The 14,215-nt window shown below is 45.5% G+C and overlaps 1 protein-coding gene across 2 annotated transcripts in view; it reads left to right on the top strand.

The window, feature by feature from the left end:
- Positions 1 to 13,140, top strand: part of DCAF5 (DDB1 and CUL4 associated factor 5) — a gene marked incomplete at both ends in the record, with an annotated part of 106,996 nt that extends 93,856 nt beyond the window's left edge. For both annotated transcript variants that reach the window (XM_079699675.1, XM_079699674.1), the window contains 2 exons: positions 4,351 to 4,478; positions 11,258 to 13,140. In XM_079699675.1, coding sequence (XP_079555801.1) covers positions 4,351 to 4,478; positions 11,258 to 13,030 — 1,901 coding nt within the window. The remainder of the gene's footprint in view (positions 1 to 4,350; positions 4,479 to 11,257) is intronic.
- Positions 13,141 to 14,215: the final 1,075 nt, after the last annotated feature.

Below are 14,215 nucleotides of genomic sequence, written 5' to 3'. Positions count from 1 at the left end.
GTGTCCTGACCCTCTTGAGAGGCTTCAGCGGACAGATCTCTGGCTGAATGTTATGAAAAGGAACATAGTTAAGAAGAGAGGGGAATGAGGACTTATAGGCTTAGCCCTTTGTCTTCTCTGGGGGAACATCTGACTGTGGCTTTTTTTTTTTTTTTTTTTTTTTTTTTTGCGGTACGCGGGCCTCTCACTGTTGTGGCCTCTCCCGCCGCGAGGCACAGGCTCCAGACGCGCAGGCTCAGCGGCCATGGCTCACGGGCCGAGGCACGAACCCGCGTCCCCTGCATCGGCCGGCGGATTCTCAACCACTGCGCCACCAGGGAAGCCCCTGGCTGTGGCATTTTAGAAAGGTCTTTATCAGGGTTCTGAGCAAGGTGTTTTCTCTGGGTCCCTTGTGTTTCCTGGGATCCCAAGATAGTGAGTGAGTTACTGATGCTGAAATCTTATGTGATGACCCACTCATTTTCTTTTCTGAGGTCTTGCAGTAGAATAGATAAGTAGAACAGATAAGATATAACATTTCCCCACCTCCCTAGCATCCCTTCTGAATCAAAGGAAAGATGGAAATATGGGAACTTTGACCTCGACTTAGAAAAGAAACCTACAAAGTGGTGCCAACATTTTGGCTGAGCCAGCCAGAGCAGTTGTCCAGAGAAATGACCATTGGTTTGTACAGAACTCTATAAACAAATGACAGCTCAAGGATGAGTAAGGTGCTTATTCTTGGATATGTACGATTTTATTCACTGGTACCATTATTACTGATTAGGTCGTGACTCAGCTCAGTAACCATGGGTGAGGTTAATCCTCACCAGGCCCCTCACCCACAGATGAGGAATGACCCCGAAGGGAGATTATGTAGGTTATATAGTTCTTGGCAAAAATATTCCCCACCTAAATTTTTCCAACTCGATTCTCCTATTGATGAGCAGGCTCTGGTTAGATAATGGAGGAGAGGAGGCCCCAAGGTCTTACTGGTATTGGCATCTTGACATTAGCCATTTCAGACTAAAGAAATTTATCTGATATATACAAATCTCCAGAACTGATAAAAAATCTATTCTCTAAAAATCATTGTATGCAAACTGTACAGTAGCAGCTGTATTCAATTACTTGAAACCTGGAAACCAGGAGAGGGACTATAGAGAACCTCTCTGAAGCCCATTCATTGCTATGATTCTGTGTACGCAGTCTGGGTTACCTTATACAGATGGCAGCAATAATTCTTCCTGTACCTGTTTTCACCTTCTGTCTCTTGGCTCTATTGACTTCCTCTTCATTTTCAGATTTTCTGGGTACACATTTGGGTAGGAAGAAGGAGAAATAATCTCTTATTAAAATTGTTGCCAAGGGACTTCCTGGTGGCACAGTGGTTAAGAATCCGCCTGCCAGTGCAGGGGACACAGGTTCGAGCCCTGGTCTGGGAAGATCCCACATGCCGCAGAGCAACTAAGCCTGTGTGCCACAACTACTGACCCTGTGCTCTAGAGCCCACGAGCCACAACTACTGAGCCCGCGTGCCACAACTACTAAAGCCTGTGTGCCTAGAGCCTGTGCTCCGCAACAAGAGAAGCCACCACAATGAGAAGCCCGCGCACCGCAATGAAGAGTAGCCCCCGCTCACCGCAACTAGAGGGAGCTCGCGTGCAACAACGAAAACCCAACACAGCCAAAAATAAATAAAATAAAATAAATAGATTTATTTAAAAAAAAAATTGCTGCCAAGGAGAGAAACCAGATGAAGTCACAGTGCTTGAAATAGCAATAGAAACAGTTTTTCCATGGTTTGAATTTTGAAGCATTGATACCATTCAGTTATTCCTTGGATCTGAAAGTTATCGTAATTGTATTCTAAGTCATCTTTGACAGAAAGATTGGTTTAGTTGATAAACTTTAGTTCTCTGGTAGCCGATTCTTTAAGACATGAGACCTTCTATCTGTCCTCCTTTGGTGGTACTTATTCTAGAACTGCCCTCTCCTGAAACACTATCCATTTAACAGTGGACACTTTAGTTTTACTAAGTTCCTGCTTTAGTTCAGGCATTGCACCCCAGGTTCTAGGTGTGCAAGAGATCCAGTTCTACTCTCATAGACTATTCAGTGTTGGCAATGTGATGAAATGTCCTGTGCTGATACTGTAGAGCTTGCATTCACGATACCATTGGATAGAATCTTCTTCTTCCCCTCTTTTAAATTTAGGACTTAAAAAGAAAATGAACTTGTATAATGACTGCCAGAAGGATTTAGAAATCAGTTATGACCTTTTGACTCCACCCCTATTCAAACCTTTTCATCTCTTAAACGCCACTGTTACAGAGGGGACAATATTAGGCGTTATAACCAGACTCTGGTTGAAATACTGGCTCTGCCATTTACTAGCTCCTTGGAAGAAGCCACTGAAATTCTCTGAGTCACTTAAATTCTTTTTCTTAGAGGCAGAAGGATTAAACAAGAGATTGGTACTAGGTTCAACCGTAAATTTCTTTCCCAGTGGGGGTATGAATAGGAGTAGGATGTTGGAAACGTAGAATTCAGAAGAGATCCGTGAGCAGGACTGCTACTTGTTGAATCAACCATATATAGAAAAGAAACTCACCCAAAGGAACTCCTTGGGGTGGTGAGATCACTGTATTGAGACAACTGTTTTAGATTCCCATGGATCCCTTTTCCTTAATTCTCTCACGTTTCTTTTTACTTTGACTAGGCTCAGGTTACCTTCCCCTCCTCCCACTCCACCCTAGGAACCTAGTGCACTCAGGCTGCCTAGGGGTTCCCATCAAGGCAGCCTACCTTTGGTGCTTAAACCTTTCCTGATCCTTTGTCTCCATAAAAACACACCTATGTCCTAGTTACTTTCTTCTCCTTTACAGTTTATTAGCAAACATGATGATGTTGGGCTGAAATATGAACGGCTCTAAATACATTATCCATCCTGAATAATTCAAATATTAATAATGTCAAACATGGGGGAAAATTTAGGCAAAGGATATTTTTGTCACTCACAAAGTAGAGTAAGCACCTGGTGCTAGCCAAGTTGGCACCATCAAGGAGCAAATCAGTACAGTCTGAAACCTCTTGCTGTCATTAAAAACAGATATGTACATGTCAATAAAGAGGGATATCTTTCATGAGGCAGAAGAGGTGAAGGAGGAATTGTGTCAGGAGGCCAAAAGCAGAAGGCACCTTCTGCAGCACCAGATTATTTCTGGTAAAGGGATGTTGTTCTGGCCATTTTCCCTCCAGATACTGAGATGAGAAACGTTTGGAATAAATGTTTGAACAAGGTGGAGTTGGGACTGGGATGGAGGCGTGTGAAGCTGAGATAGTGTGTGGTGCTACTTTGTGCCCTAGTGGTGCCATGCTTCTGGTAGGGTCTAAGAAGGCACTCATTGCTTAAATAAATGAACACTCTTTTGTTTGTGTCTGTATGCACCACATTTTGCCAGTTGATGTGTACTGAGCTGTTGATGGCTGCTCAGAAGTGACCTTATTCAGAACTTGGGTGCGTCTGTTCTGTGTGAGTGTGATGCCCTTACCAGTGAAGTTGAACCTTTGAGATTGTCCCGAGTTCATAAATGATGACATTTTCATCTATAAGTTCTAGGCCTCTGGTACTTTTCGCCATCATTGAAGAAGAAAGCCTACAGGATGGTCTTTAAGATACAGCTTTCTATCAGTGGCCTCTATACATGGTGTATTTAAGGCCAACACTCTCTAATTCTCAATACCTGGGCTCTGCTTATTATGAAAGTGACCCATATCTCCTTTCTTTTTTTTTTTGGTGGGCTAAATCTAATCCTTAGTTCTCCCTGCTATCAGAGTGAATAAGGGATTTTCTCCATTATTTTCCCAGAGGTTTTTGTTTGTTTGTTTTGTTTGCTATTTTCATTATAGAAATTGAGGGCAACTGGATCAGAGATTTTTTTGCACGTTTAAGTAATTACATGTTTCTGGTTCTGCATGTCCCTGGCTCAGCTGCCAACTGTTCTCAAGCAGTTCAGTCTCATTTTGCTTATGACTGGCCTTTTTTAAGGTAACACTTGGATTCTATCTTGGGGATCAAAACCTTGAGAAATGTTTTAAGTGGCTGTGGCTTCATTGACAATGGAATTGCAGTGGGTGGGCGTGGGCAATGCTTAAAGACTAAATAAAGGCTCTTGGTAAGAGCACATATGCCGAGAGATATTTCATCTTCCTTCTTTCCATAGCAACTTTATCTGTAAGATTAAGCATTCTGCTGGTGGTATAGTTAATAAAATATCTCTGGTTCAGAGCTGTTTGTTTGCCATTACTGGAACCTATTGACTTCCATCTGTTTCGTCATTTGATTTTTGTTTCCTTCTGTCTTCCCAGGTGGCATTGGTAGGGTGGTCAACGGAGCCTTCATGGTGCTGAAAGGGCATCGGTCTATTGTGAACCAGGTCCGATTTAACCCCCACACCTACATGATCTGCTCTTCTGGTGTAGAAAAGATCATCAAGGTGAGGCACCTTCCCCTCTTGTCCTTTTAGAGAAATCATTGCAATTCGTAAATGGAAGAAACTAAAACAATGTATGTAGGACCTCATAGCTAAACATACCGAAGGTCTATCAGAATTCTCAATTATTTTGACATATTAATTATAAAATATGGAAAAATTGATGTTAAAGAGGGTGGTTTTAAAACCCTCCTTTCAGGGCCATTTTAAAAAATAATCAGTAGGCTTTGAAACTAGATACTACCTGTATGCCACTACATTTCCATGGCCTCTGGTCTGGAGTCTGATGAATTCTGCTTTCCAAACCCCATCTGGAGGTAAAGAAGCTATCATCCCCAAAGTTACTCTGTGTGCACTTTTCCTTAACTGCTGTCCTCATAACTAAGTGACTACCGGAACCATAGCTAACTTGTCTCAGGACATATCAAAATATCACAACCACATGCATATCAACCACTGCATGTGGTTGTGATTGAGGCTAAACACTTGCATCAACTGCACATTGACTGAATGAACTTAACCCTGCCAAGGAATATTTTTAGAGCTTGCAACTGAGAGACCCAGCCTGGCCTGTGTCCACGGACGGATGGCCCGCTGCCCATCACTCACATTCCAGTCGCTAGTAACCCTTTTCCACATCTGAGAAAATGAGGGTTCAGGGCAAATGATGAATTCTTGAGGACCCTGTGATAACTTGACTATTAAATAAGGATAGATGATATCCCCCCCCTCCCCAGCAAAACATAAAACTCCTCTTTTTTTTTTCCCCCCCAAATGACATTGAAAACCTGAGAGAGGTTTCAGGGGAAAAGTAAAAATTGATTTGTAACACATTGATAGTTTTCATTTTCTTTCATTCTTTAAAAAAAACCAAAAAACTATACAACTTGTATCTGAGGCAGAGGAAGCTATCAAAAATGTAATGTTGGAGTAGGGGTCAATATGTTTATTTGTCCTTATTCCAACTTCCTTTATTTAGGTTTTATTGGTCCTGTGGATCAGGGCTGACTTTCATGATTGCATACATTTATGTACCCATAAATAAACAGGGCTAGAACAGGACTTCTAGATCATTTTTCTGACTTTTCCTTTTGTAGATGATGAGGTTTAAATTATAAATTTACTGTCTGGGGTTAATTATACAGCTAATTAGTGGTAAGGCTAGCATAGAGCCCTGTTCTTTGTTCTTCCTAGTATACTGCCACATTTACCATGCTAGTGGGAAGGCAGCAGGCAGCCTGGTGCCCCTGCTGGGTTTGATCATCTCAGTAGTCCTTCACTTGGGCAGTCATTGAATTGCCCCTGTCCCTTGCATTGTTTTCCCTTCTCCTTTAGCCTGTGACTCATGAGTTGGCACAGTAGCATGTCCTCTCTAGGCCCGTTGACATCATTCTCTCAGGGAGCTCTGCTTGAGCATCTCCTTTAGAACAGAGATTCCTGCTTGGCTGTACACTCTGGGATGCTTCTGTGCTAAGTCTCCCCAATTATTGTTTAGTCAACTGGAGTCCTTACCCGAAAGATCATAGGTTGGAAACTAGCCAAGTTCTCAGAGAAGAAGGAGAAGAAAATATTTCCTCTGTGAAAATATTCAGACTAAACTATGGAGCTCACTGTTTCCAGGTTCCAGTGAGGTCTGAACATCGCCTCACCAGGAGGCATGTTTAGCCATTCGAAACCTTAAGTCAGTACAGTTAGTACCCTTGGGCAGCCCTTCGAGTCTGTCTCCCATCTGTCAAGTGAGGACGCTAACAGTGACTTGACACCTAAGTTAAGTGCCTTGTAGGTTACCTGTGCCTGACAATTTCTGACTATTTTAATAGAAGTCGCTTTCTTATTTGCTGTTTCTGAGAGGATCCATGGCTCCGAGCGCATCATTCCACCATATTCTAGTCCAGCCTCCTTTTCTCTCTCCACCTCTCTCTCTACTCACTCACTCCACCTTCCCCCTGACTTGTCCTTTACTGATGCCTTTCTGGCCTGGAGGAGAAGAGTTCCTGTTGTCAGGGCCAGCCTCTTCTCACCCATAACAGGTCTTCTATCCCCTTGAATGCTCACACTTAGCAAAAAAGGGGGTTCATTTTGTACTTAAACATAAGAGAGAGCAAGATGGAGCAAATGCTAGCATTTTTCCCCTCAAAAACCAATATTCATTTACCCGCCCTGTGTTTGTGAACCATACCTACTGTGTGCAGTTTGTGCTAGGCCCTGTGAGGAACACAAAGAAAGAAAGGTAATGCAGGTCCCCATGGGAATTGGTGACCCAGTAGAAAAGACAAGAAATAAAGGTAATGAAAAATGCAATAAGTACATACGAGATAGAAACAGTGCTGTGTGGGGAGGGAGAAATTTTTTCCCCCATCTGGGGTAATCTCAGTGTAGGTAATATTTGAACTAGATTTTGAAGGAAAAAGCCTGCAAAAGAAAAGAAAGGAGTAAGGTGGGAAGACCATTCTAAGGAGAGAGAATGGACATTTAATTATTTCACTGAATCAATAAATATTTATTGATCACCTACTGCATTCCAGGCAGTGTGTTCATGAATAAATGCTCAGAAGCAGCAAAGTGTAGGACCAGTTTAGAAAATGATCATTTGGCCAAAGTAAAGAGCACAGAAAGGGAGGGCTAAGATGTAAGGCTGGGATGGTAGGCCAGAGGTGGGCCCAGGAAGTCTTGGAATCTGGATTAGAGAGTGTGGAGCATCCCTGAATAACAGCTTAAGTCTCTATCTGTGTAGTTTTTCTTGGTAGGTGGGCAAATGTCTAAATTTAGTGTAATAGCGCAAAGAGAGAAGAGGGCTTAGAGATGCTACATCAAGCATGTCATGGTCACCTGTGTAGATCAGAACACTTGTTACTTAAATTGCTTTCCATTTCGATGATTTTTTTTTTTTTTTTTTTTTTTTTTTTTGCGGTACGCGGGCCCCTCACTGCTGTGGCCTCTCCCGTTGTGGAGCACAGGCTCCGGACGTGCAGGCTCAGCGGCCATGGCTCACGGGCCCAGCCGCTCCGCGGCATGTGGGATCTTCCCGGACCGGGGCACGAACCCGTGTCCCCTGCATCGGCAGGCGGACTCTCAACCACTGTGCCACCAGGGAAGCCCTCGATGATGTTTTGAATAAGAATTGAACTGCATCCTTTTCCTCAGGAGCCTCTTGTGCTAAACTTTTCACTGGGCTTGAAGAGAAGGCTGCTCATCCCTCCTACTTTTCTCATGAACTTTGCCCCATGAAGAGGAACGTCTAGCCACACTTAACATGAAACAGGAAGTTGTGTTTTCATTGCTTCACTTCTGAGTTGTTGACTTTCAGTGTAAGAAAAATAACAAACAATTTCACAAATGTTTGAAATTGATATTTTAGGGATGAGGAAGGACTAACATAATCGGGATGGTCAGTGCTTCTGCTGTACAAAAGTCTCTTTGAGGATGAGTCTAAGACCTTCTAGTTGAGGTATTCAGTTGCCAAACGAAGGAGGAAGCACCACAGTTATTGGTGCTTTGGTATACGTTATATCATTTTATCATTCTCATTTCTGCAGTTGAGAAAAGAGGTTTCAAGGATGAAGTCATTTGCTCTGGGCCATGTGAAGTGTTGAGGCTCGGGTTCCTACCTGTTCTGCTAGCTCCCACAGCTCTGTGCTGCAAGTCCCTTGAGGACTGAAGACTGGCCGTCTGGGATAGGGGTTTTGTTTTGCTCTGAATCTTAGGATTGCATGAGACCCATCTAATTTCACTGTTTAGATAAGGAAGCTGAGCTTCACCCACGGTCACCAGCGAACTAGAGCTGTGTGGGAACCCACATTCAAGACTCTTGACTCCTGATCCAGCGTTTTGTTCCATTACTCCAAGCTTCAGGAATGAAAGTCTACCTCAGCTTAATACATTCCAGAGCGCATATAAATGCCAACTTTCAGTATTTCGATTTTCATTCACTTTCATTCCTGAAGTGAAGATATAGGAGGCTGGGTAGTAGATTAAAATCTAGGCTTGTTGGATAGTTGGGCCAGCAAGCATCTCACCATTAATATTTTGTAATTCTGTTAAATTCTGAGTTTCCGGGAAGTACATATAGATTTCATATTATGCAACATGGTTAGTAACATTTTCCATTTTTAAACTGGGGGAGTGAGAAACTTAGCCCAGAATATAGACTAAGACCCCAAAACACCCTAAAAGCTTTGCCTATTGGACCCCTCAGTCTCTCTCTTTTTTAATTTATTAATTTATTTATTTATTTATTTATTTATTTGGCTGTGCTGAGTCTTAGTTGCAGCAGGCAGGATCTTTGTTGCCACATGCGGGATCTTTAGTTGTGGCATGCAAACTCTTTTTTTTTTTTTTTTTTTTTTTTTTTTTTTTTTTTTTTTGCAGTACGCGGGCCTCTCACTGTTGTGGCCACTCCCGCTGCAGAGCACAGGCTCCGGACGCGCAGGCCCAGCGGCCATGGCTCACGGGCCCAGCTGCTCCGCGGCATGTGGGATCTTCCCAGACCGGGGCACGAACCCGTATCCCCTGCATCGGCAGGCGGACTCTCAACCACTGCGCCACCAGGGAAGCCCCATGCAAACTCTTAGTTGCAGCATGTGGGATCTAGGTCCCTGACCAGGGACCAAACCCGGGCCCCCTGCATTGGGAGCATGGAGTTTTAGCCACTGGACCACCAGGGAAGTCGCCCCCCTCGGTTTTTTTCTAAGCCACCAAACTTTTATTCCCAGAGACACCTGTTTGCAGAGATAGTCATCTACAGCTTGGGCCGTTGCTGAAGGCCAGGTCTAAATGTTTCCCGAAAATTGAGTCTCACAAAGAATTTGAGAATTGCTTCAGACTAAGCCTTTATTTTCTGCTACTTATTTTATGCTAACTATGTTCCAGTGTTTCTTAAAAGTTGGTCCCCCCACTTACTCATCCCTTGAGTGCTAATTAAAAGTACAGAGCCCTGGTAACCTACCCATGACTTACTGAATCAGAATCTCTAAGGGTGGGGCTCAGGAGTCAGCATTTTTTTTTTAAGACAAACACCTGATTTTTTTTTTTAATTAATTAATTAATTAGTTTTTGGCTGCGTTGGGTCTTCATTGCTGCGTGCAGGCTTTCTCTAGTTGAGGCGAGCAAGAGCTACTGTTTGTTGTAGTGCTCGGGCTTCTCATTGCGGTAGCTTCTCTTTGTGTGGAGCACGGGCTCTAGGCGCGCGGGCTTCAGTAGTTGTGGATCGCAGGCTCTAGAGCACAGGCTCAGTACTTGTGGCACACGGGCTTAGTTGCTCCATGGTATGTGGGATCTTCCCAGACCAGAGATCAAACCCATGTCCCCTGCACTGGCAGGCAGATTCTTAACCACTGTGCCACCAGGCAAGTCCCAGGAGTCATCATTTTAATTATTCTTGAGGTAATTCACGTGCAAGCCAAAGTTTGAGAGCCACTGCCTTAAAACTCCCCTGGGTAAGATTATGAAGCTGGAGATGGGAGAACACCTGAGGAGTTGTGGGCAGGGAACAAAGTTGAAGGAGGAATGAATCTGAGTTGGGAACTGGTGAAGACACTTAGCCTAGAAGATTTCTTCAGTCCCTCTTGAACTGGGGATTGAACAGAGAAACACTTGTCTCCCAGGAGATCAAAGTAAATCACGGAGGGAAAGGGCCTCAGGAACAGGGCTTACAAGAAGGCGAATTTGTCCTTGGACAACTTTGCCGAAACAAAGCCATTGTCTTGACAGAGGATAGGGAATGAGGAGCCACTGTTTTCTGGGTTGGGTGCCATCTAAATATAGACACCAGCCTGTCAAGGCAAGAAAATCATCTGGAATTTCATCTGAGTTGCCATGACTACCAGCTGATGTAACTGAGCTTCTCTGTGCTTCTCTGGACCAGTCTGGCAGTCAGGGGAAGCTCATCGTTCTCATTTGCAGTGACAGCTTAATTACCTTGAACATCGTTTTTGCATAACTTATTCAACTTGTAAAGTTGGGCTTTTGCGTTCAGACAGACCTTCGTTTGAATCCTAGTTCTGCCACCTTTCAGCTATGCGCCCATGTCTCTGACCATGGAGTGGAAGGGTATTAAGGGATGGGTCTGTGGTCTTGGAAGGTGTGTCCTACCTATTCCTGCAGCTAACAGAAGAGTTGGGGAGCAAGCCAGCAGTTCCCTGGTTAAGAGAACCCAGATTCCTGGGTAACTGATGCCTGCACGTCCAAGAGGGAACTGCAGTGTAGGCAGCTGGCTATTCTTATCAAGCTCCAGTAAGCAATTCCCATTAGTTAAAAATAGAAATGTTGCAGTTGGGGAGAAGTAGAGTTATAGGCTGAAATATTAACTGTCTCAGAGGACTGACTGCTGGGTCTCTTTTCACTTTGGAAAAGTGGTACCTCTCCAGTCTTCTGAGAGTTTTGAACACATTGACCAATCTTCAAGTCATCCTCTGACCTCTGAGATTATGAAGGGGGTTATTGTAATTTCCAAGCTACTAATAGAGGAAGCTAAAGGGAAGAGGGGTAGTGGCAGACAGGGTGTGTGTTTATCCTGGGCCTAGAGACAGGACTTGGGTCTCCTGAAACTAGGCTAATGCTGTGTCCTAGACCATGCTTTGTCCCACATTTGAATCTGGAAGCTTCCATTTTCATATGTGGCCCACATAATCCAGTCTGGATTAAATTTTTAAAGTTGGTTAGCAAATCCTGGCTCAGTGACAGGGAGAGTCTGGGGAAGCTCTGCCTTAGTGTTCTTTATGGCCGACAGCTTTAGAATACATTCTAATCAGCCCTCACTGGTTTTGTTTTCGCCTTCTGTGCAGATCTGGAGCCCATACAAGCAGCCAGGATGTACCGGAGATCTGGACGGTCGGATTGAGGATGATTCTCGCTGTCTCTATACCCACGAAGAGTACATCAGCCTTGTGCTGAACAGTGGGAGTGGCCTGTCCCATGACTACGCCAACCAGTCTGTGCAGGAAGACCCCCGGATGATGGCCTTCTTTGACTCCCTGGTGCGTCGCGAGATCGAGGGCTGGAGCTCCGACTCAGACAGCGACCTCAGCGAAAGCACCATCCTCCAGCTGCATGCAGGGGTCAGTGAGCGTTCGGGCTACACCGACTCTGAGTCCTCAGCCTCGCTGCCCCGCTCCCCTCCGCCCACAGTGGATGAGTCTGCTGACAGCGCCTTCCACCTGGGGCCCCTGCGGGTCACTGCCACAAATGTGGTGGCTTCAACTCCACCACCGCCCACGTGCGAGGATGCCACCGCTCGCCAGCAGCGCCTGTCTGCCCTGCGGCGCTACCAGGACAAACGCCTCCTGGCCCTTTCCAACGAGTCCGATTCAGAAGAGAACGCCTGTGAGGTTGAACTGGACACAGATCTCTTCCCCCGGCCACGGTCTCCCAGCCCTGAAGACGAGTCCAGCAGCTCCGGCAGCCCCAGCAGCTCCGAGGACGAGGAGGAGCTGAATGAACGGCGAGCATCCACCCGGCAGCGGAACGCCATGCGGCGCCGGCAGAAGATGCCTCGAGAGGAGAGGCCTGGTGCCCCGACCAAGCCCACCGACACCTGCATTGGAGAAGACAACTATGATTACCCCCAGATCAAAGTAGATGACCTCTCTTCTACCCCCACCTCCTCTCCTGAGCGGAACACGTCCACTCTGGAGATTCAGCCAAGCCGAGCATCGCCAACTTCCGACATAGAGTCAGTTGAGCGCAAGATTTATAAAGCTTACAAGTGGCTCCGCTACTCCTATATCTCCTACTCAAATAACAAAGAGGGAGAGAGCTCGCTTGTGTCTGGGGAGGCAGATGAAGGGAGAGCAGGAACCAGCCACAAGGACAACCCAGCCCCTTCTTCCAGTAAGGAAGCCTGTCTAAACACGACCATGGCTCAGAGGAGCCAGGACCTGCCCCCCGCAGGCCACAGCAAGGACGCTTTTAAAGAAGGGACTTCTGCCATAAATCCCGGCAATGGCCCAGGCCATGAGCCCAGCGGTCACCCTTGGGCCGAGGCACCAGAGGACACCTCTCAGGACACGAGTAACACTGGTGGCTCTGTAGAACACTCTTTTGAGACCAAGAAGCTCAATGGAAAGGCCCTAAGCAAGGCCCTGAGCAGCCGGGCTGAGGAGCCACCCTCCCCTCCTGTCCCCAAGGCATCTGGCTCCGCTCTCAGCAGTGGGTCTGGCAACTGTCTGAGGACCCAGTCTGATGACAGTGAGGAGAGGAGCCTCGAAACCATCTGTGCCAACCACAACAATGGGCGCTTACACCCCCGGCCCCCTCATCCCCACAGCAACGGGCAGAGCTTTGGGGAGCTAGAGGCGGTGGCCTGCTCGTCCCCAGGACGTTCAGACACTGATCGTGATAACTTGTCCCTGACGGGGATGCTCCTACACAAAGATTGTTGTGGGTCTGAAATGGCCTGTGAGACCCCCAGTGCTGGAACGAGAGAGGACCCCACTGACCCCCCAGACACAGACAGCAGCAGGGCTGTTCATGGCCATAGTGGCCTCAAAAGGCACCGAATCGAATTGGAAGACACAGATTCGGAGAATTCCTCCTCAGAGAAGAAACTAAAAACATGATAAATACAAAGGGAAAGCAAAAAGCTATGAAAAGTAGCTTTATAAAAATGTTTAAATCCTGTTTAGTGAACACAGAGGAAAGGAAAAATAGTATTAAAGGCACATAAAACCAGGGCCTGAAGTTTTGTGTCTGATGCTGCTCCCTTCTATTCAACAATGGGTCTGATGTTTAGCTGGCCATTGGCTGTGCTGTGTTAAGAAAGGGAAAAAAATCCAAGTGACTCCTTTCTAGTAAGACTTGAGCATAGTGTACCTGTGCAGATTCTGTTAAAGTAAATCCTTGTTGAGATGTTTGACTTGTTCTTGTGTGTGTGTGCTGGCACGTGTGAGCTCATTGTCTCAGACTTTTCTTTCTATTCTCCATCAGAAAGGCTCTATGGATCTGTATTTTTTGCCATCTCACCCCATTTACATGCCATAGGTGTTCTGGTCTTAATAATGAGTGCCTGCTAAATCAGGTTGTGTTGCCAGTGAGTAGTGGATTTATGCTGAAAGAATGGAGACGGGAATGGAAATAGGCCTTCAGCCCACTGGCTGTGCTGGAAAGGAAAGCATGGTTCCTTTCTTAAAGAAATCTTCCATGTTTTCTCAGTAGCACTTCTTCATTGAGCATTTAATGTAGATGTACTAAAAGTGGAGCGTTTTTAATGCTAATGAGAGGTTAGCACTTAAGATCAGATTTGAGAGAACATAGATAGATCCCTGATTTCACTGGTTGCAAATTGAGCAATGGCACAATACCATGCTGTAGGGAGGCCATAAAATATAACTAGTTGTGGGTAACACTTTAACAAGTTAGGTGCTAGTTCCTACGAGGCACTCAGAAAGCCAGCAGGCTCTTCCTGGCCCCATGTGGTAGCATCTAGGCGTATTGAAAGAGGGGAAAGACGGTTCTCAAGAGATTTGTGCTCAGACTACTAAAGTGAATGTTATAGGTGTGTTAATGAAGAAGTATAGGAAGGAGCAGAGTATGGTACTGCCTTCATTTAATTCAACCCAAAATGGTCAGAATTGGTGGGACTGGCATCTTCCCTCAGGCTTGCTGTCCACAGAGACTGTGGTGTTCTGACTGGATCTTGCAGAGCAGGAGGCATCGCGAAGTAACAGATTCTTATTGAGTAGGTCTTTTAGGAGGCAGAGAGTATGGAGAGAGGAGTCACTGGCTCTGTTTCATTAAGGTAGATA

Source organism: Hyperoodon ampullatus (genome assembly GCF_949752795.1).
Source record: "Hyperoodon ampullatus genome assembly, chromosome: 3".
In the NCBI taxonomy this organism is placed as follows: domain Eukaryota; kingdom Metazoa; phylum Chordata; class Mammalia; order Artiodactyla; family Ziphiidae; genus Hyperoodon; species Hyperoodon ampullatus.
This window is presented reverse-complemented; position numbering and strand designations above follow the sequence as displayed.